The 22,062-nt window shown below is 40.3% G+C and overlaps 1 protein-coding gene across 2 annotated transcripts in view; it reads left to right on the top strand.

Moving 5' to 3' along the window:
* The window catches only part of LOC118235584 (rho GTPase-activating protein 31-like), a 221,010-nt gene that overhangs the window by 84,997 nt on the left and 113,951 nt on the right, over nt 1-22,062 (top strand). For both annotated transcript variants that reach the window (XM_035433061.1, XM_035433062.1), the window contains exon 4: nt 10,807-10,889. In XM_035433061.1, coding sequence (XP_035288952.1) covers nt 10,807-10,889 — 83 coding nt within the window. The remainder of the gene's footprint in view (nt 1-10,806; nt 10,890-22,062) is intronic.

Consider the following 22,062-nt stretch of genomic DNA (forward strand, 5'->3'; position numbering starts at 1 on the left):
CATCAACAGACAATCTTTCAGATCTTGAGGCATTGACTCCTAACCACTTACTACTGATGAAGAAACAGCCGGTCATGCCACTGGGACTGTTCAGGAAGGAGGACTCATACGCACACCGAAGGTAGAAGCAAGTACAATATCTTGCCGACTTGTTTTGGAAGCGATGGGTGTGTGAGTACCTGCCTCTGCTCCAAGAGTGTCAAAAGTGGACTCAGATCAAGAAGAACCTGGCCACAGGAGACATTGTCATGATCATGGACAATTCAGCACCACAGAGCTTGTGGGTGTTGGGAAGAGTCACTCAGATCATTCCTGATGCAAAAGGTCTTGTTCAACATGTGCTGGTCAAGACAAAGACGATCACATTGGAAAGACCTGTGGACAAGCTGTGCCTCATCTGTGAGATAGGCACTTGAGTTTTCATGTTGTAGTGTTTTTCTGTACATGTTCCATACTTCAATAGTGATATTTGCTTAGCTTTGATAAGATAATGCTTTATGTTTGGAGAATTTATTTGGCTCTAGTTTGTTTATTGAGTAATTGTCAGTCTGCATGCCTTCTAATTAGGGGCTGGAAATGTAAGAGCCAATACCAGTGAAAATATATTTTGAATAGATTTCTATTTTTTGTATAATATAATTTAGTATTTTGTCCATAAGTGAATATAGTGAAAGAACAGAGGATTTAAGTTTTTATATATTGATAGTTTGTTGGTTAGTTTAGATATTTATACTGCGCATGTATAGAAACCTAGAACCTAGAGTTAATGATTCAGTGATGAGACAAGGTGCACGCAGTATAGAAGCATACAACTTTTTGACCGTCATCCTAGCCTGTTCTGTTACTGAAAACAAAGACTGTTAGACAAAGAATGATGTACTTACCTACTGAGTCACTGATCCTGTTGGATTGATGATTGCCGAACTTGAAAAATAAAACAACATCAACATTATTCCTGGAGTCCTGAGTAAGTAGCCTGCATCATAGCATGTAGATAATTTGGCGTGTATAGCCTATGGATACGAGTCAGAACCCTTCTACTTCCCACGTTGAGAGAAGTGGCTTAATTAAAAAATGAAACATAGACTGAAAATCTGCCACTACAAGCCCAATCAACTCTTTTGTGAGAGAAGAGTGAAGTCGTAATTGTGCCTTTTGTGCTTTTAGTTGCGTTTTTAGATGCTATGCTTGCATTTAGGTTAGGGAACAACAGGTGCACAATTGTAAAATGTCACACGTCCAACATTTTAATCATGAACCTGAAAATGCGTTCATACCTACGCTGCAATGTCCTTGAACTGACCTGCCAGTTTGGCGTCACTCCATTGAACTCTATAGACCTAATAAAAAGAAACTGGAACTGGTAATGTTGAACCGACCTGGCCGACAACCACTTAGCAAAAAGATGTAGCCAAAACTGTCCATTTGTGATGGATTGGTAGCTCGGAATTACCATCAATGTCGAGCCCTGTAATGCATTTTTATGATGTGATAATATTGCTATGCATTGCATGATGCAGGGTTGTACAACCAGTAAACTTCAAAAGCTAGCAGTGAAGTGATATGCTATCCGTTCAACTAGCCTATCACAAGAAACACTTCTCTGAGTTAGAGTCAGTGAGTCACTTGATCAGTTTTGAGAATTCCTAACCATTCTGAGCCACTGAAGCTGTTTCTAATTATTGTTCTCTGTATTATGAAACGTTCAGCACTTAGTTGCATTGCATTAATGTTAGCCAGTAGCTATGCGACTCAGTGCATTGGGGAGAGTCTGTAACAATGTTTTTCAATCTTCCTAATTTTCTCAGAAAATATTTAGCCTAGCACTGTAAAATTTTATTTCAAACATTGCACAGCATTGCAAAGCGGTGCATTTATCTCATTGACAATAGACCATTCCATTTCGACAAAGATTAGGTTATCTTGCATAAAATAAATGAACATTTTAATTAATTTGTCTATAGCCTATTTATGTATTGAAAACAAACACAAAACTAAATAGCAAAAACAAATAGCCAACTATACAGACCAATGTGTGTGCTTATAAATCAATGCATGTGACCAGTTTCGTTTACATTAATCATTTGGTATAGGGCTACAGTCTTCAAATGGTGACTGTAGCAGCAGTGTACAAACCATTTATACCCTAACACTCTCCCCTGTAAGTGAAACTAAGGGATGACGTTAGACTGTGCTCAAAACTATCTGACTAGGCTATTGTTAAGTTTCACTGACTGACCACAAAGTTAATTGAATAACTGTTTACAGACATACATTTCACTGAAATACACATAAGATTTTACGGTATATGTCCCTATTTACAGCTTATCGCTAAAAATTTACTCTCCTTTCCTGTTAAAATAAGAGCAGCGGTAATTTGACACAAGCCAGTGTTCTAGTTTGCTCGTGAGTCGATTGATGTGTAAATTGTCAGAAATTTTTCAAAGTTTTGAGCGCTCACATTTGCCACCTGGTGGATTTTTGCAAACAACAAAAAAAGGTCCCGTGAAAATACAAAAAAATATATGCAAATTTGCCTCTGCCGGGGAGATCTCTCACCGCGGCAGCGGACTGAATTTGCAACAAGAGAACATTTCCCACTGAGCACAAGCTCAAATATAGATGGAATCTAGATATGTACATTGCATTTAGTTTAGGTCCCCCTGCACATGCTCTGGTGCCAAAATGCCCCATAGTCAAACATGGCAGCATCCATGAATTGGTTTCATGTGTCATTGAGCAGCTTCCATAAGAGTACATGGCACTGAGAAGCGAAAGCTGTCTCCGGTTATTTTTAATCTCAATGGCTGTCTCATACAAATGAACATGTGACGAGAGCAGAATTCTGAGTGAGCTAAAGCCCAAATAGATAGATAGATAGATAGACGGAATCTAGACGTTTTTCATAAAGTTGTGAAACTTTGAACGCACATTGACAGTTAGATCAAGACTCCAGTCATAATGGTTTAGCTCAATCTAACCATATTGGATCTATACAGATCAAAATATATTTTTAAAAATTAATTTAAAAAATCAATTTTTAGTCAGAGATGTCCATAAGTTGATGAACATGGTCCAACCATGTTCATAGAGTCTCTGTGCTTGGCAACTCTTGAGATGCTGCTTGGACCAGGGAGTCACTGCCTGCAGCTATTTTTATGGGTCTGAGCAGAAAAGCTGCTGGAGCCCTATTGTTTTCCTTCTGATTATTATTATTATTATTATCCAAGCAGTGAAGATGACCAATATTTAAACAATCATAAGTTTTGAACCAATTATCGTAGAAAGATGGGGCTAGTGTTTTTGGATTCCTTTCCTCATTCCGAATAAAAAAAGCTATTAAAGTGAGTATGGTTAGATTTTTTGCTATTATGAATTTTCTGAAGTATGCTTAAATGACAACTTCTCTGAAGGTGATCGATTTGCTTGTAACTTGCATTGATATACACTACCAGTCAAAAGTTTTAGAACACCTCCATTTTTCCAGTTTTTATTGAAATTTACACAGTTGTCTCAACGTACTCTGAAATTAAAGCTTAGAACAAATAAACAATTGGAGATTAAAAAGAAATCATGGAATCGTTCTGTTTAACACAATTTATTCAAATTTTTTGACTCATCAAAGTAGCCACCTTTTGCAGATAACAGCTGAACACACTCGTGGCATTCATTCTACAATGGAAATCAAATATTGTTCGGAAAGATCTTCCCAACACTGTTGCAGAAGTTCCCACAAATATGTTGCACTTGTGGGTTGCTTTGCTTTCACCCTTCTGTCCAGTTCAACCCAAGCCAGCTCAATGGGGTTTAAGTCCGGAGACTGTGCTGGCCATGATTTGAAGCCTACCATCTTGTTCTTTTCTTCTTAGATAGTTCTGACATAGCCTGGAGATATATTCTGGGTCATTATCTTGCTGTAGGATGAACCCCTGAACAACTAGGCTTTGACCAGAGGGTATTGCATGGCGCTGCAAAATGCTGTGATAACCCTTTTAGTTCAGGGTGCCAGTCACTCTGTGCAAGTCACCAACTCTGTATCCAGCAAAAAGCCCCAGACCATCATGTTTCCTCCTCCATGTTTGACAGTTGGTGTCACACATTGAGGAACCCTGCTTCCACCTATTTGACGGGGTGTTAAAACCCTGCGTGATGAACCGAAGACTTCAAATTTTGATTCACCGGTCCATAAGACCTTCTTACAGTCTTCAGCACTGCCGGTGCTTCATGGCCCATGTAAGCCTCTTTTTCTTATTTAGCCTGTTTAGCAATGGCTTTCGTACTTCCGCTTGACCTGTCAAACCTGCAGTTCGAAGTCTTCTCTTCCTGTTGAAACTGAGACTTGGTTACTTCGACCACTGTTAAGCTGTCCTTGAAGCTGTTGTCCTGTGAGCTGCCTATCACGCAAGCTGTTGACTCTCAGAAACTTGTCTTCTGATTCTGTTGTGGATTTGGGTCTGCCGGACCGCTTCCTGTCAAAGTTTCCACAAGTTTCCATGTGCCTTTCGATGGTGTAGGAAACTACTCACTAATTTTCAGTGGGCGTGCCTTCTCACAAAAACTATAATTTCAAAACAGTTTGGCAAAAAAGTTATTAAAGTTATTAAAACTTATTATGTCTATTGACATTTAGATCAAGACTGCTACTTAACCGCTTAGTCCAATGCCCCTAGTGGCCAGCACGCTGGCGTGCTGAGATTACTGAACTCAGACATTTGGTGCTATTGCAATAAATGAGTTAAAAACAGAAACGTGTTGTTTTAGTTTAGAGTTTCGCTCTGGTCATTCATTTAACAGGCACCCTCTCCCTGCAGTCTCATTTGCAACTACACCCCCCACCCATGACATAATGGACAATATTGTCTATCTTTGCATTCATAAAAATATTCTTTCACCACTAAAAATTGTATTCCGTCATAGCAACAAGATAAACCCGACAATAGCCCTAAGATATGCCAAGACAGCAGTGAAAACGCTGCTCACTAAATAAGGAAATAAACAAGAAAAAGTTTTTAAAGAATGATACCATGTCATTTTACAGTCAATATCTGGAACTAAATATTGAATAAATATACAACCTTAAAATTGGTTTTACACGTAGAGATGTCCCTTTTGAGACTGAGTGGTCATATATTGTCTTGGACAATCCGTTTGTGAAATATAGGCGCATTTGTGATGCCTGGGTATCTTCCAAATTAGCTGTGCATAATACCACACGTGTTATTTACCGCGTTGTCGCCCTTTTTATTACAGTCTGGCTTGATTGACAATTCATTATAACATGTCTAATTTTGCTTTTGGAATAGGGTTTATAGGTCAGCGTAACCAAACATTTTCTTATCATCGCATTCACTTACACATTCACTCTGTGGTAGCAGTAAAAGATGCTGCACCTAACGAAACATGGTCAACGATTTTTCGCGATTTCTTGGAAAATACTATTATTATTGAGGACTTCTGGGCATAGCTAAGCCATATGTTTACTGATAGACCTATCTGACATAGTTTTCTGGAGGAAAATAGAAGCGAATAGAACAGTATCAATTGATTTACTGTCTCCAACTACTGAACATAGATTTCATCATCGCTATGTAAGTATTACTGCTCAAAATATTTTGGTTATAGACGTTATTTTTGAAATTGAGTGCGTTTAAATAGGTTAGTGGTATTACATAATGTGGATATTTCACACTGTAATGTAAGTGTTAGTTAGTAGTGTAATAGTTTTTGTGAAGCATGCAACAGTGATGAGGTAAGAGTTGGAACATTGCCAAAATGTGGTGGACGGTTGAAAATTGTTTTCATGTTGTTCCAACCCCATAAAAGAAAACATACAGAACAGAGTATAGAAACACATGCAATAGTTAATTATTACACATTTAGGTACTGTACCGCATTGTGTGACAATAGTTTTGGATCTGATAGCAATGTTTCATCTTACACCATCATAAGAACCTCATTTATATGCTTTATAATGGACAAAAGCATTTTATTCAATTTTGGAGAAATTTTGGATATGTTTCTGCACCCCTAGATATTTTAGACCACTGTACTGACTGAAAGCTTGTAATTCCCACGTGAAAATGATGCAATAGTGAGTTTCTTGAGTCAAAACAGTTGATTTGTAGTGAAATACGTGAATATGTTGTGATTTGCAGCAATGCATAATTTAGACATTTTGGATAGATTTGGAGATGCTGCTTAGTTTTTGTTTCATACATCTATAATAGTTCTACATATCCACCCTTAGATTTTATGAACTTGTGGAAAAGAAGTTTTTGATCTAGCACATGTATAGTTTAACCTGCTGTATATATATACAATTTATCAGTATTTCATTGCAATCTAAAAAATTGCTAATTCATTTTTGATTTTTTGTCTAGACAATTGCATTTGTGGCACTTTATGTCTTCCAAAATTATGAATATAAACTAATCTGCATTTGTATTGTAAATTGTACAAATGTCTTGCTTCATTTAAGCCATTTTCAAGTCTCTCTGGCGTTCACATCTGGAGTTATAAAGTTTTAAATAGGGTACCCCCTAAATGGGCAAGGATTGGCAAGATTTGGCTTGTGCGCTAAGGGGTTAATGACTTATTGTATACATGATAGAACTCCTAATTGTTTGTATGTTGGTAGATGATCTCCAGACCTAGCTAAAAATATTTTTTAAATGTGCCGTTTGCAAGGTAGCTACAGTAACTTAAAAAGTAGAACACTAGAACACTGGAAATGGCATAGTGAAACATTTCATTTATATAGTATTTTTTCAGTCGCTCAAAGTGCTTTAAAGTAATCAGGGGGAAACTCATCTCAGCCACCATCAATGTGTGAAAACACATCAGCTGATGTGGAGAGGGTAAGAACAGGAACTGATCTTGTAACCTAAAGGTCACAGGTTGATTCCTAGGGAGGACACTGCCATTGTACCCTTGAGAAAAGTACTTAACCTACATTGCTTCAGTATATCTCGCTGTGTGAATGAATGCAATGTAAAAGTTGTGTAAGTTGCTCTGGATAAGTTTGTCTGCACCAGGGAACCACCTATTCTTTGCAAAGAGTGTCGTGGAATCTGTAGTGACCACAACGAGTCAGGAACTCAGTCCCCATCACTGCACTGGGGCATTGGGTATTTTTTGACCAGAGGGAAAATTGCCCCCTGCTGGCCCACCAACACCACTCCCAGCAGCAACTTAGTTTGCCTTGGAGGTCTCCCTTCCTGGTACTAACCAAGCCCACACTTGCTTAGCTTCAGTCATTAGGCTGGAGCAGGGTCCATGGTGGTATGTCTGCTGACATAATGACAGTGGTCATTATACAAAAAAAAAAAAAATCTATAAATCTGCTGTCATGAAATCCATATGGCTCCCCTTTCGTGAATAAACATACGTATTGAACATTCTGATATGCAATATTGATATTCAAATTATAAGGAAATAAAGTTATAAACAGAATATTAACTTAAATGACTATGGACAGTCAAATTCATTTTTCTTGCTTGTTTGCTTGAGCAACAATAGTACCCAGCTGCAGGTCGGCAGAGCAAGCCTGTGGCTGGGCAAAGCCTGTAATAGTAGCCTGAGAGCCTACCTTGTAGTCATGTAGCTGTCTGAGTCATGCAAACGACAATATGGCAATAACCAAGGATAGGCAGTTTCAACAATGCTAAAAGGTAAGCATTTTATTTACAAAGCAAGATGAACACACACCGAGAGGACTATGTTACCAGGAGAAAAGCAGATCTCAAGTGTTCCTCTGGTATCCCCTTAAATATCCTCCCAGTCAAGCTTTCCACACTCAAGGTCTAACCTGGCCAGTGGTCTGGCCCCCTACTGCCACTAACAGACCCTTCTCCTATAGGAATAGGGGGGCTGCATGGTAATTATACACCCACTCCTCTCCGTGCAGGCGCAGTGGAACTTGTGGAACTCGCAAAACAGCTGACAGCAAAGAATAGACTTAGTATGACTGCATGCTCTTCTGATTGACTCTATTATTTCTGCCTATATTTCATATTCCCCTGTATAAGTCAAAGGCAGTGGCCCCTCTTACTATTATTTTATACTTTCAGATAACCATGAATTTCAAATCCTCTATTCATAATCCACACATTTGGGTACATACATCAACCTTAGAACAAACATGTCCACATATCTCCAACACATAATCTCATTCCTTAAATACACTATATGGCCAAAAGTATGAACATCACACCCATATGTGCTTGTTGAACATCTCATTCCAAAACCATGGGCATTAATATGGAGTTTGTCCCCCTTTCACTGCTATATTAGCCCGCTATAATTCACTTCCACTCAGCCACAAGAGCATAAGTGAGGGAGGGCACTTATGTTGGGCGATAAGGCCTGGCTCATTGTCGGCGTTCCAATTCCTAAAGGTGTTCAATGGGGTTGAGGTTAGGGCTCTTTGCAAGCCAGTCCAGTTTTTCCACACGAACCTCAGCAAACCATTTCTTTATGGACCTTACTTTGTGCACTGGGGCATTGTCATGCTGAAACGAGCACAAGCCTTCCCCAGACTGTTGCCACAAATTCGCCAATCTCAAATTTGTCCATCATACTGCCAGTGAAACGTGATTCATCCCTCCAGAGAACGTGTTTCCACTGCTCCAGCGTCCAATAGTGGTGTGCTTTACATCATTCCAGTCAATGCCTGGCATTGCACATGGTGATTGTTACGTTCGCGTGTGAGACGCGGGCGTGCGTTTTTCTCCCCTCTTTCGTTCTGCTCTCTCTCGGTTGCTGTCATTTCCGCAGGAGTCCGTGTTCCGCCCTTCGTTATTCCCATTGGTCATCCCCGCTGTCAATCATCAGAATTCTCCCGCTCATCCCCCCCCCATCCGCCAATCAACTCCCTCCTGCAATCATGTCTCCTCCAATCATGCCTCAGCTCTCAATTTAAAATATCCCCATTTCGTTCCTGCAGGAGCCTTCCGTTTCCTCATTTGTGCTGTGTGTTTGGGCAAATGCTAGGTTGTGTGTGTTATTTGAGAGAGTTGTGTTGTCTAAAATTTCGTCCGCCCTGGTTCACTTCAGAGACCAGTGTTAGGTAAGTTCCGGGGGCCCCTATACACGTGTTGACACGTAGGGTAAGGGCTCTGTCTAAGCACATTAGTTTAGTGGTGGTGTCGCCCCCTGTATTTATGACTGCTGGTCGCAGTTAGGTTAGTTAGACAAGTTTTGTTTTCTGTATTGTTAATTGGTTAGTTATATTACAAATTCGTAGTTAGGGTATTTGTTTGTTATTTTCGGTACCACTCCCTTTTTTTTTTACTGGTCTCGGTTGTGTGTCTTGGCGTGTTTTATGTTTGGAAATGTCTGTAAATACTTGTAAATAGATCCCCCCACACAGTAAAATCCCCTTCACCGTAGTCCGCCTTGTGTGTCTCTCATTGTTCTCACAAGAAAGCTTATATATTTAGTTACATCTCCCGGTGCCAAACATCATTTAAATATTGCACCCTTAACCCCTAGAAGGGTCGTAACAGTGATCTTAGGCTTCTGTGCGGCTGCTCGGCCATGTAAATTCTTTTCATGAAACTCCTGACAAATTGTTCTTGGGCTGACGTTGCTTCTACAGGCAGTCTGGAACTCGGTAGGGAGTCTTGCAACCGAGGACAGGCAATTTTTAATGCACTACGACCTTCAGTACTTGGCGGTCCCGTTCTGTGAACTTGTGCGGCCTACTGTCTTGTGGCTGAGCTGCTGTTGCTCCTAGACGTTTCCACTAAACAGCACTTACAGTTCATTGTGCCAGCTGGGCAGAAATTTGATGAACTGACTTGTTAGAAAGGTGGCATCCTATGACAGTGCCACTTTGAAAGTCACTACGCTGTTCAGTATGACCATTCTACTGCCAATGTTTGTCTATGGGGATTGCATGGCTGTATGCTTGATTTTATGCACCTGTTAGCAATGGGTGTGCCTGAAGTAGCCAAACCCGCTAATTTGAGGGTGTCCACATACCTTTGGCCTTATAATGTATATATGGACTCTTGCATTGATACACCTATCTAGGAACATACATGCGTACGTACGTACCCATTCCTAACATAAATGTTTTTCTTTCTTTATACATACACAGGCATAATTGGTAGATACAGTCTATAACAACAGATTCAACTTTTTCACACCATGGTAGATCCTGAGGGCAGAGGACACATTGCAAGGTCTGGTTTTCCCAGACAGAGAAGTGTTGGTATTTTGCTCATCATGAAAAGGTCACATGATGGCTCCAAGGATAAAAGTCACCATAGCTGGCCTGGTAATAAAGCCATTTACCAGAAGGCCATCAGTTAATTTGTCTTCATCTTGGTTCTTCCAACTTCTGTCATTTGGGCTGCAGTGAAGTTGAAGTGGTGGAGTGTCCGCTTTGTTGCATGGAGATTGGGAATCCCATTACAATTGCTACTATTGATTGTGACCCTAATGACTTAATAAGCTCTTTCTCTCTTGTCTATATTTCTGTATGCAATTGTGTAAATCAGTCTTTATAAGATTATCTGCTAATTGGCTAAATGGAAGATGTTAATAAAATTAATATTGGAAATATAAACGACTGCACAAGAAACACTGAATCTTTTATTCGGTGGCTCCGTATTCCAATAGTTATTTCAGAATTCAGTCCTGACCAAGTCATCATAGGGTAACTAAATTAACTTTTTTAATGGACTGGTACTTTACTTTAACATTTGTTTTGTCTGAATCCAGGGGCTTGTGACCCTGAATTATAGAATGAAGAAATGTTTGTTCTGTATAGTAAATAATATCTTCTCTAACTTTGTGCAGGATGCAGTCTCAGTTCAAGAGGAGCATGTTCAGTTAGAGCACATTCAGAATGTCATCAATGAACTTCCACCTCCTCACTACAGGTAATACCAGCCAACTGAAACTCCGTACATAAAACCTACTGTTTATTCCAGTGTTAATGCCAAACCATAGCATCTTATGTGTCTTCACTATATTATATTATGGTCCTTATGTTTAGGCTTGCTTTAGCATGTGTTTGCTGAACATTCTCTGAAAACCATTTCTCGATAACAATTTAACTTAAACCTGAACAAAGATCCTTCCAATGCATAATTTTGAGTCCAAGCAGTGATGCTGGCAGAAACTAATAATTTTCCACAAGATTCAATCAAATGTACTTGGTGGTTTCATGGCACATGCAAATGAATCAAACCAGATTTAAATTGTTTTGTATTCAAACAAATAATCCTTAAAATTTTTTAAGAATGAACATTTTTTAAATATTGTACTGTAGCTGGAGGCGGAACCTTTTTATTTTTTACAGAGCAAGTGAACTTAGCCTTTGGAAATAATCAGTGTGCCTGCCGCCAACTTCACAATCATCACTCTTTACCGCAATATTTAAAAAATCATATTAAAAAATAATTGTGATAAAGCAGTATCAGCCAATTCATGTGACTTCTTTCCAATGTGGCTGTTGGATAATATAGTCCTTTCCCACTTTTGCTTTTAATATTTTGGACATTGGTATGTATTAAATTGTTCTGTAAGAAAAAAATAACCGAGGGGCTAGGCAAGATACGCTTTGAATGCCCGATGCGGAGGGCATTCAAACTACTTACTACATGACTTAGTTTAATGCTCAATTCTGCTTGGTCACTTTGGGCATTCTGCAGTAAAATATTTCTGAATACTGACCGTTACTGGGCTCTATTTTAACGATCTAAGCGCACGGTTTATGGCGCAAGTGCATTTAGGGCGTGTCCAAATCCACTTTTGCTAGTTTAACGGCAGATACTCTGAGTGCAAAGTAAGGAGCATGGTTCAAAGGGGTTGTACTTAGTCTCTTAATTAATCATAGGCGTGTTTTGGGCGTAACATGAAATAAACCAATCAGAGTGTCATTTCCCATTCCCTTTAAAAGCCAGGTGCGCTTGCACCTTTGGTGGATTGCTATTATAATGGCGGATTGGCCAAGTAGTAGGAAAGAACGCTTCTCTGCAGAGGAAACGGATCGGCTCGTGCGCAAAGTGAAAGCACGCAAGCAGACCATCTACGGCAACAGCAGGATTCCACCAATAATTATATTATGAATATTATGTTAATATAGGCTATATAATATTATATTAATATTATATTACCAATATTATGACTAACCATTATGACATGTATTTTTAAAAAATATCGCGCGTTGTGCACCCGCCTATGTAGGCGCATATTACTATCTTAATAATGTGCCCTTAAAATAACAGTAAAATACTGCGCCATTGACTTAAGACCAGGTTTTTGTTGGTCAACTGCGCAATCGATTTCCGCTGCCTCAAGATAGCAATGTGCCAACAATGCGCTTGACCACACCTCATTTTAAGACCATGGGCGCTTAGATGGGCACAAGTGCATTTGCTATTTAAACAACGTGGGCGCTGGATGGGAAAATGACAACTGCGTTGGTCTGAAACTAGCAAAGACACTTGCATTGCGCTTGGCGCCACTTTGCGCCGGGTGTAAGATAGAGCACTTTAACTTAGAACACTTTTCCTATCACTCCGCAGTGTTCAATTTGACCATTGTCACTTTTAGAAAATCAATAAATATACTGTATTATGTGCTTTTGTTGCCTAGTAAATGTAATTGTTATTACATTTACAACCTACAGCAATTACAACCTTGAGTCTTCTTTGGTATGACGCTACAAGCTTGGCACAACTGTATTTGGGGTATTTCTCCCATTCTTCTCTGCAGATCCTCTCAAGCTTTGTCAGGTTGGATGGGGAGCATTGCTGCACAGCGATTTTCAGGTCTCTCCAGAGATGTTTGATCGGGTTCAAGTCCAGGCTGTGGCTGGGCTGCTCACAGACATTCACAGACTTGCCCCGAAGCCACACCTGCATTGTCTTGGCTGTGTGCTTAGGATCGTTGTCCTGTTGGAAGGTGAACCTTTGCCCCTGTCTGAGGTCCTGAGTGCTCTGGCACAGGTTTTTATCAAGGATCTCTCTGTACTTTGCTCCGTTCATCTTTTCCTCAATCCCGACTAGTCTCCCAGTTCCTGCCACTGAAAAACATCCCCACAGCATGATGCTGCCACCACCATGTTTCACCGTAGGGATGGTATTGACCTGGTGATGAGCGGTGCCTGGTTTCCTGCAGTCGTGACGCTTGTGGCCAAAGAGTTCAATCTTGGTTTCCTCAGACGAGAGAATCTTGTTTCTCATAGTCTGAGAGTCCTTTAGATGCCTTTTGGCAAACTCCAAGTGGGCTGTCATGTGCTTTTTACTGAGGAGGGTCTTCCGTCTGGCCACTGTACCATAAAGGCCTGATTGGTGGAGCGCTGCAGAGATGGTTGTCCTTCTGGAAGATTCTCCCATCACCACAGAGGAACTCTGGAGCTCTGTCAGAGTGGCCATCGGTTTCTTTGTCACCTCCCTGACTAAGGCCCTTCTCCCCTGATTGCTGAGTTTGGTTGGGTGGCTAGCTCTAGGAAGAGTGGTTCCAAAATTCTTCCATTTAAGAATGATGGAGGCCACTGTCTTCTTCTGGACCTTAAATGCTGGAGAATATTTTTGTACCCTTCCCCAGATCTGTTCCTCGACACAATCCTGTCTCGGAGGTCTACGGACATTTCCTTCGACTTCATGGCTTGGTTTTTGCTCTGTCAACTGTGGGACCTTATATAAACGGGTGTGTGCCTTTCTAAATCATGTCCAATCAATTGAATTTACCACAGGTGGACTCCAACAAGTTGTAGAAACATCTCAAGTATGATCGATGGAAACAGGAGGTACCTGAGATCAATTCTGAGTGTCATAGCAAAGGGTCCGTATACTTATGTAAATGTGATATTTCAGTTTTTTATTTTGAATAAATTTGCAAAAATTTCTAAACCTGTTTTTGCTTTGTCATTATGGGGTATTGTGTGTAGATTGATGAGAATGAGAGCTACATTTACAATAATATTTTTTCTAGCTAGTTTAAGCCATGTGGTCACTAGCCTCCCATGTAGCAAAACTGTGCTAATGGGGCTGGTCGTCACTTGTGACAACCAGCCCCTGACACATGATTGATGTCACAATCTTATGAATTATTCCATTCTATATGTCGGTCATTCTATAGGTCTCTTTAGGTAGAAAGATGGTGAGGACATTCATCAAGAAAACAGAGAAAGGCCAGACAGGGTCAGATGTCATGTTAAGTGCAGCAAGAAAGGTGAAGCTAGAAAATAAAACCATCAGAAGCACAGCTAAGGAATTCAATATAAATTAAAGCTGCAAGCGGCGTTGGGAGGGGTCCAAGCATTGGCACTATCGCGCCCCCAATGGAGCGATTTTAAAATGGCTTTGTCCTCATGATCATATACCTTCACCCAACATATCTACTGAATATCATGATGAGCAATGGATTGGAATATGTGTCTGACGTAGTAAAATATTGATGACTTATGGCCAAATTTGTGCTAAGACAATTTTGTGCTATTTCCAAGTCTGATGACTTAGTTCCGTCACCATGGATGTGTCCTGGCCGCTTCCTGTAAAGGCCTTTACTATGTCGTAACACTTAGATGGCATGTCGTAACAGTTAGATGGCCCGGCGTGTATGTACAGCTGCCAAGCGGCCAAAACCAGACTTCGTTTTTGGAGCTCATTTCCTGGTCTTGTTGTTCCTGGTTGCTCACTAGCGCCACTACAGTTGGCTCCAGTATAGCTGTTTTCATATCCGGTTGCCATGTAAGTCTACGGTACAAATGCGGTCAAAATACAAAGTCAATCATTTTTTCTCATGAATACAAATAGTCACAACATGTGTATTTTATTCGTCTTATGACTGTCCATGGGTCGATTTCATGATTTATTGTGTCATTTGGGCACTGTTATAATATTTGTTGTGGACCAATGAGGTACAGTTTGCGTCACTTTCTGATTACTGCGGAGGACTAAGCTACAGTAGGGGCTACAGTCTATGGTCACTGGGGTGGGAGGTGGCGCCTCTTGGCCTTGACATTGTGGCTCCGACTACGGTCCACCTGTGCGAAGTCAGAAAATGCAGGCATCCCATTTCGTAGTGATTTCATTATGGGGTGTGCTATTTACACCTGCACTAGACGACCATAAAATAATCGTCCTCTGAAGTTTTTCGGTAGCCGAGTCATTTTTACTATTTCCTTTAGCCTACTTAACCAAATAATTAGTTGGCAGAAAGCGTAATCAGCTTGCTATATTTGGTAGTCCAGTAGCCTATGCTAAAACAGTTCGCAACTTCGGCTACCAAGCCATTTGACTAGCTAGCTAACCCTAACCGGCAAATATTCAATCTGTCAAACGTGTTTGACGGCTTGTCAGTCGTGTACATTCTGTAAATGTCTACCTGGGCCATGCTTCACGCATGTGACAAAGCTACTATAATCCCGATTTTGGGATAAACACTGCTAAATTTTCAGTTTCACGAAGCGAATTAAGAGTCTTACGGTTTACTTGGTGGATAACAGGCTACAACACACGATGAAAGCACACACACAGAATTTAACGAAATTAACCATCTTTGTAAGACTGGCATTTAGAAAGGAACATATTCTTAGCATTTAAGAGACCAACAAGAGCATTTAAGACAGTTGTTCTCAGAATCGGTCCTGGGGGCTCCTTGCGTATATTGGCTTTTCTCCATTGGTTTTGATGATCGACAAGAAACAAAAAAAATAATAGCCTAATAATAATTAGAAATTCAATGTACATTATTTTTGTCTTCATGCACCAGGTGGAAAACTTGCTGTACAAAGTGTGTTGTCATATTTACACGCCTGCAGATAAGTTATTAAAATACTTGGTAGATTTGTTAATCACCGCTGACAGTGTTAATTTTTATTCGGTAAAAAGTGATCGGTCAGCTAGCGTCACCCAGTAAGTGAACACCACAAACAGCGATGGAGTAGTAGCAGTTACTGGCTCATTAACTGACTGTGGCGAAAACCTATGACGATAACTTGCTCGGTTAACAGCAGGTCTACCAGACAGTTATACGAAAATTAGCCTAGTCAAATCACCAGTAGCCTACACATCTCTGATTGATTTACCATCAGGGTAGTCGATGTTCTTCCCCTGTGGTTCATATTGCTTATGCGTGAGCTAACCACGGACAGCCTACCTAGCTCACTGGCAAGCTGATATGCTAGCTAAGCATATTCATTTTGCTGAGAAACATAAATTGAAGATAACTGAACATAATTGTATTATTAATGTCATACATATAACGTGATTACATGACACAGTACAGTCACGGATGGAAATTAAACTCCGTAAACAGTTGATAATATATTTCAAAACATAACGGCAGACAGTCAGCTAGCCTCAAGTTCATTCTGCAATCGTTCGTTGAGGTTGATGGGTTTTTCCGCACCGGACTGTCTATCACATTGTAAAATCACAGAACCGCTTAACTCTATGGTTTTGGCTCCAAATCGACAACATGGCCGCGCCCGCCATTGAGCTTCAAAACGTGTTTTAGAGACCCATGGAGAGTCAATGGGTGACGTCACAGTAGCTTTGTCCATATTTTTTTAGAGTCTCTGGCTTCTGCGCCGCAACTAAAAAAGGAGTCACACTAGTGTTGTCACGATACCAAAATTTTGACTTTGATACTGATACCAGGTTTAGTATCACGATACTCAATACTGAAATGATACTTGAAACTTAAATGATGCTGATTCGATACTCGGTACCTAACGATACTGAAATTACCTTAATAGATCAGAAACGTAATGTCCACAAGGGTTGACCTCATTTTCGAATTCATGGTTTATTAACAACCTTTAAGTTGAAGCCTCTTCAACATATTAATAAGCATAGGCCTACAGTGTTACAACACTAAACAATAGAAAAATATATTAAATATATTTCAAAAATTAAACAGTTGTAAACTAAATAATCTTTCAAACAGGTCTTTCACCTTTAAATAGATTTAAAAACAGCATATTTTAATAACAATACAGCATCTATCTATAATCAAATATTTCCAAATTGGAACACCTATTGCTACTGAAGTGAACTGAGTCGAAGCTTGCACTGTATCAAGGAGCTGAGTGCACCAGCGCAAGTCACCTCACTTGGCAACCTTAGTTGCTACTGCCATCTAGCGAAGATTCTGACAAATTACACTTTTCATCCTCTAAATCAGTAGAGACACGTTTCTCTGGCTTTTACATTTGACACAAAAGTACCGAACGTCGGAAAATTGTAATACCGAACCGTTTCTCTTTTTTAAGTACCGAAAAAGTGCTGAAGTTTCGGAATACCGTGCAACACTACGTCAGACACATATTCCAATCCATTGCTCATCTTAGCAGAGAATGCATATTTCAGAGCGCCTCAGAGACAGATAGAATAATAACACATAAATACACATTTCAAATAATAAATACGACATTGAGAAAAAACAAAACAAAAGACGAAATATCAACTCGCGACCTGCGCGCAGAGCAGCCTACCATTATATTTATTTAGACACTGGAATATAAGAAAATTTTTGGTTACGCTGACCTATAAAACGCTATTCCAAAAGAAAAATCAGACATGTTATACATCGTTAGAAAGCTTATACTCTCACCTACTGAATAAATTAATTGTCAATCAAGCCAAATTGTACTAAAAAGGGCGACAACGCCGTAAGCAACAGGTGTGGTATTATGCACAGCTATTTTTGAAGGTAGCCGACCCAGGCATCACAAATGCGCGTATATTTCACAAACGGATTGTCCAAGACAATATATGACCACTCAGTCGCAAAAGGGACATCTCTACGCGTAAAACCAGTGGTAAGATTGTATATTTATTCAACGTTTATTCTCAGATATTGACTGTAGAATGACATGGTATAATTTAAAAAAAACTATGTCTCGTTTATTTCATTATTCAGTGAGCAGCGTTTTCACTGCTGTATTGGCATATTTTAGGGCTAATGTCGGGTTTATCTTGTTGCTACGGAATATTACATTACATTACAGGCATTTGGCAGACGCTCTTATCCAGAGCGACGTACAACAAAGTGTATAATCATAATCAGGAACAAGTGTGTCGAAAACCCGAGAAAGAAGTACCGTTCCAAGTGCAGGGAACAACCGCATAGTTCAACTTGGACCCTGAAGGTTAAACTGATTAACACTAACACAGTTTTGCAGTCTATGCAAAAATACAAGCAATAGTTGAGACGAGTGCGTTAACTAAGTCACCTACGAAACAACTACCTAGTTACAACCCTAAGCTTACAGTCAATTTAGAGATTAAATTGAGAATACAATTTCTCTCAGCATAATGACGGATTCAAAGACTAAACGAACTCACCTGATATCGTCTTCAAATGGATCCATGCCAAAGAAAAGTAATGATTCATCCTCTCAAAAAGCTTTTACTAACAAACTTTTAGTAGCAAATAACGAAATATCAACTCGCCACCCCTGCTATCTGCGCTCGGAGTACCATATTATTTATTTAGACACTGGCAATCTACAGCATAAATTGCGTCTTTTGTTTATATTCGCCATGGATGTCGCTTGCCGTAAAGAAGTTTACTAGATGTCGTAACACTTAAATTTGGAACTCCAGCTCTTCCGCACACCACCTAATAAAAAAGTCCAAATGGCGGGTGTGGCAAGTGAGTGCCACCCCTCCTGCCTTCCAACACACTCACGTGAGACAACCGTTTGGGTTTTTAGCACTTCCGTGCTCTTTTATTAAAGCCCACGGCTTTTTTGGAAACAACGTAACACAGGGTTTTTCTTTTGTTTCTTTTAACACTGTGCACTTCGTTCTTCTCTCCGGCGTCCGCTCCCGAAGACTCCTGGTCTCCGCTGTTAAAAACCCCAGGCTCACTGTTGAAAACAAGCAGAGGCAATCAGCACAATTAAACAATTGATAATTATCGGCGCTGATTACCTCCACCTGACAGTTGTGACGAAGGATCCGAGAGCCGCTCCTCTCACTCTCTCTCTCTCTGCAGCCGACGCTCAAACCACGCCCACCCCACCACAGCGGGCAAACAATATGGCGGACATAGGTGCTCCCATGGCAAGGTTGTAGAGCACATTCAGATGCATCGGTCGATTAAGTTTTGTGTTGATCTGACTTACGGTGTGGGAGTTATGACCTTTTAAACATGACCCTTTTGTTATAGCGCCACCATCTGGCCGACATAGGTGATTTGTAGTGCCTGAGTAGTGGGGGGCCATAGGAACCCACCCACCAAATTTGGTTGGTGTATAACTTATGGTTGCTGAGCCTCAGACATTTTAGTGGAGAAAACTTCCACGCCCCAAATAAAAAGTCAAAATGGCGGGCAAACAATATGGCGGACACAGGTGGTCCCAATGGCAAAGTTGTAGAGCACGTTCAGCTGCATAGGTCGATGAAGTTTTGTGTTGATCTAACTTATGGTGTGGGAGTTATGGCCTTTTACGCATGACCCTTTGTTATAGTGCCACCATCTGGCCGACATAGGTGATTTTTGGTGCCTGAGTAGTGGGGGGCCATAGGAACCCACCTGCCAAATTTGGTTGCTCTAGGACTTATGGTTGCTGAGCCTCAGACACTTTTAGTGGAGAAAAATAAGAATAATAATAATCCTAACAACTTCGCTGCTTGGACCCCTAATAATCCTAACAAATACAATAGGGTTCCACCAGCTTCGCTGCTTGGACCCCTAATTATCGCACACTTGTAAGATACTGCCAAAAGTTCAGTGAGAGAGACATAAAGGGTGTTCATCCTTTTCCCTCCAAGCATGTTGGGTACATAAGAAACAGGCTTATATTTGACAAAAACCAGGAAATGGAATTGGTGAATTATGTAATTAAAGCATCTGACATTTACTTTGGCTTCTCACCCAAAGACGTCCGTGGCCTTGCATATCAGTACGCAGTGGCTCTCAAGCTGCCTGTTCCACAGTCATGGTGTGAGAAGAACCGTGCAGGTCCTGACTGGTTTACCGCTTTTCTCAAACGCCATCCAGCCCTGTCTATCCGCACACCTGAAGCAACCAGTCTGGCACATGCCACTAGCTTTAATAAAGAAAATGTTGAACAATTCTTCAACAACCTGGAGGAAGTCATGAAAAGACATAAATTCCAGCCATATGAAATATGGAATATGGACGAGACTGGCATAACTACTGTGCACAAGCCAAACAAGGTAGTTGCACGCAGAGGTTTCAAGAAGGTTAGGTCAATTACCTCAGCAGAGAGGGGCACCCTTGTCACATTGGCCTGTGCTGTTTCTGCTTCAGGGAACAGTATTCCACCATTTTTCATCTTCCCAAGAGTAAACTTTAAGGATCACTTCCTTAACAACGCTCCAATTGGTAGCAGAGGATCAGCCAATGTAAGTGACTGGATGAAGGAGGAGCATTTGCTGGAATTCTTACAACATTTTGTTTCCCCACACTAAGTGCACTATTCAAAATCCATGCTTGCTTCTTCTGGATAATCATGGGTCTCACCTGTCTATCGAAGGGCTTGATTATGCAAAACGGAATGGCATTGTCCTGCTGTCATTTCCACCACATTGCTCCCATCGTCTGCATCCACTGGACAGGACAGTGTTTGGGCCCTAGAAGAAAAACATCAACACAGCCTCTGCTGCATGGATGATCAATAACCCAGGAAAAACCATGACAATATACGACATCCCTGACCTTGTTGCCACTGCTTACCCACTGTCTGTAACACCAGTAAACAACCAGGCAGGTTCCAGAGTGAGTGGCATTTGTCCTTTTAATAAACAGATTTTTCCTGATTTGGATTTTCTCCCAGCTTTTCATATGTATTGGTCCCTGTTGCATTACACGTGCATGAAAAATGGAGCAACATCTCTCTGGCAAATTCAACATGGGTCTTGCCTTCACCATGCTTCCATGTCCTGAATTTCAAACAATGTGCTTCAGGTACCATTTCATAAATTTTAAGAATTGCATCCTTAACTGTGTTGTATGACAGTGTTTGATCAGGAGTAAGGGCAGAATATGCCACTTGCCCCTTACCGACCAAGGCTGACTGCAACATAATAATATGCTCATCAGGGCCAAGCCCAAGCCTTTATGGGACCCTAAGCAGAATTTGATTTGGGGGCCCCCCACCGCCTCTGCGCTGCCAATACTATTGACTATTGTCAATGCTTGATCATTCGCACACCTACTGTAAATCTAACACACCCATTATCAATTTTATTAGTTGTAGCTGTGTTGCTTACATCATACATATAGTATGAGTACATGGTTGACGGAATAGAATTAGTTTATTTTACCAACATAAATTGTTATACACAGCAGCAAGCAATTTGTACACATAAAACAACAACTCTTAATCTATAACTAGCTAATTAAGGCATAATGATATTGGAATATAAAAGCAAAGACCCCAAAATGGTAATGTAAATTATGTTGTCAGTACCAAGTTTATGGAACAGAAGCTTATTTTCATTACAGAAATATATACCCAGCAACAAGTTATTTTTACACAGAAGAAAAAACCTATATAACTAGCTAATTAAGCCAGATTGATAGTGGAATATTTTACCAATAATCACAAAATGCTAGTGTTAAATAATGTTATGCTGTTATCAGCATTAAGCTCAGTATACAAACACGAAAACGTTAGAATGCTTTTATTTCAAACCAACTATGAATAGCTAGCTATCTACCAGTTAAAATCGAAATTCCTCTGGAGTTTTAATCTAACACATTAGCTAGATTCCCCCCATTAAAATCGAAATTTTTCTAGCTAGCCAGTTAGCTAGCTTGCTATTTAGGCTATGTTGTTAACTAACTAGCTTCTGTTTTCTTCTTTCTTTTCTCTGCTCCAGAAGGATAGCCCATGTCCTTTTTTGCGACATTACTTTTTTGCAGTTTTTTCCATCGACGCAGAGGAGAGGACTGTAACCTAATGTTAGTCTGACTGAGTGTGCTTGCATCAAAATGCAGTGTTGACGTCCTTTACAGTGCGCATGAACGTGACACCAGCTCTGACAGAGGCAGCGGGAATTGATTAAACCAGTAGTATTAGCTAGCCAGCCCGTTAACATAATATTGCATTTTTGTATGATT

This window comes from Anguilla anguilla, chromosome 9 (assembly GCF_013347855.1).
Source record: "Anguilla anguilla isolate fAngAng1 chromosome 9, fAngAng1.pri, whole genome shotgun sequence".
NCBI classification, from domain to species: Eukaryota; Metazoa; Chordata; class Actinopteri; order Anguilliformes; family Anguillidae; genus Anguilla; species Anguilla anguilla.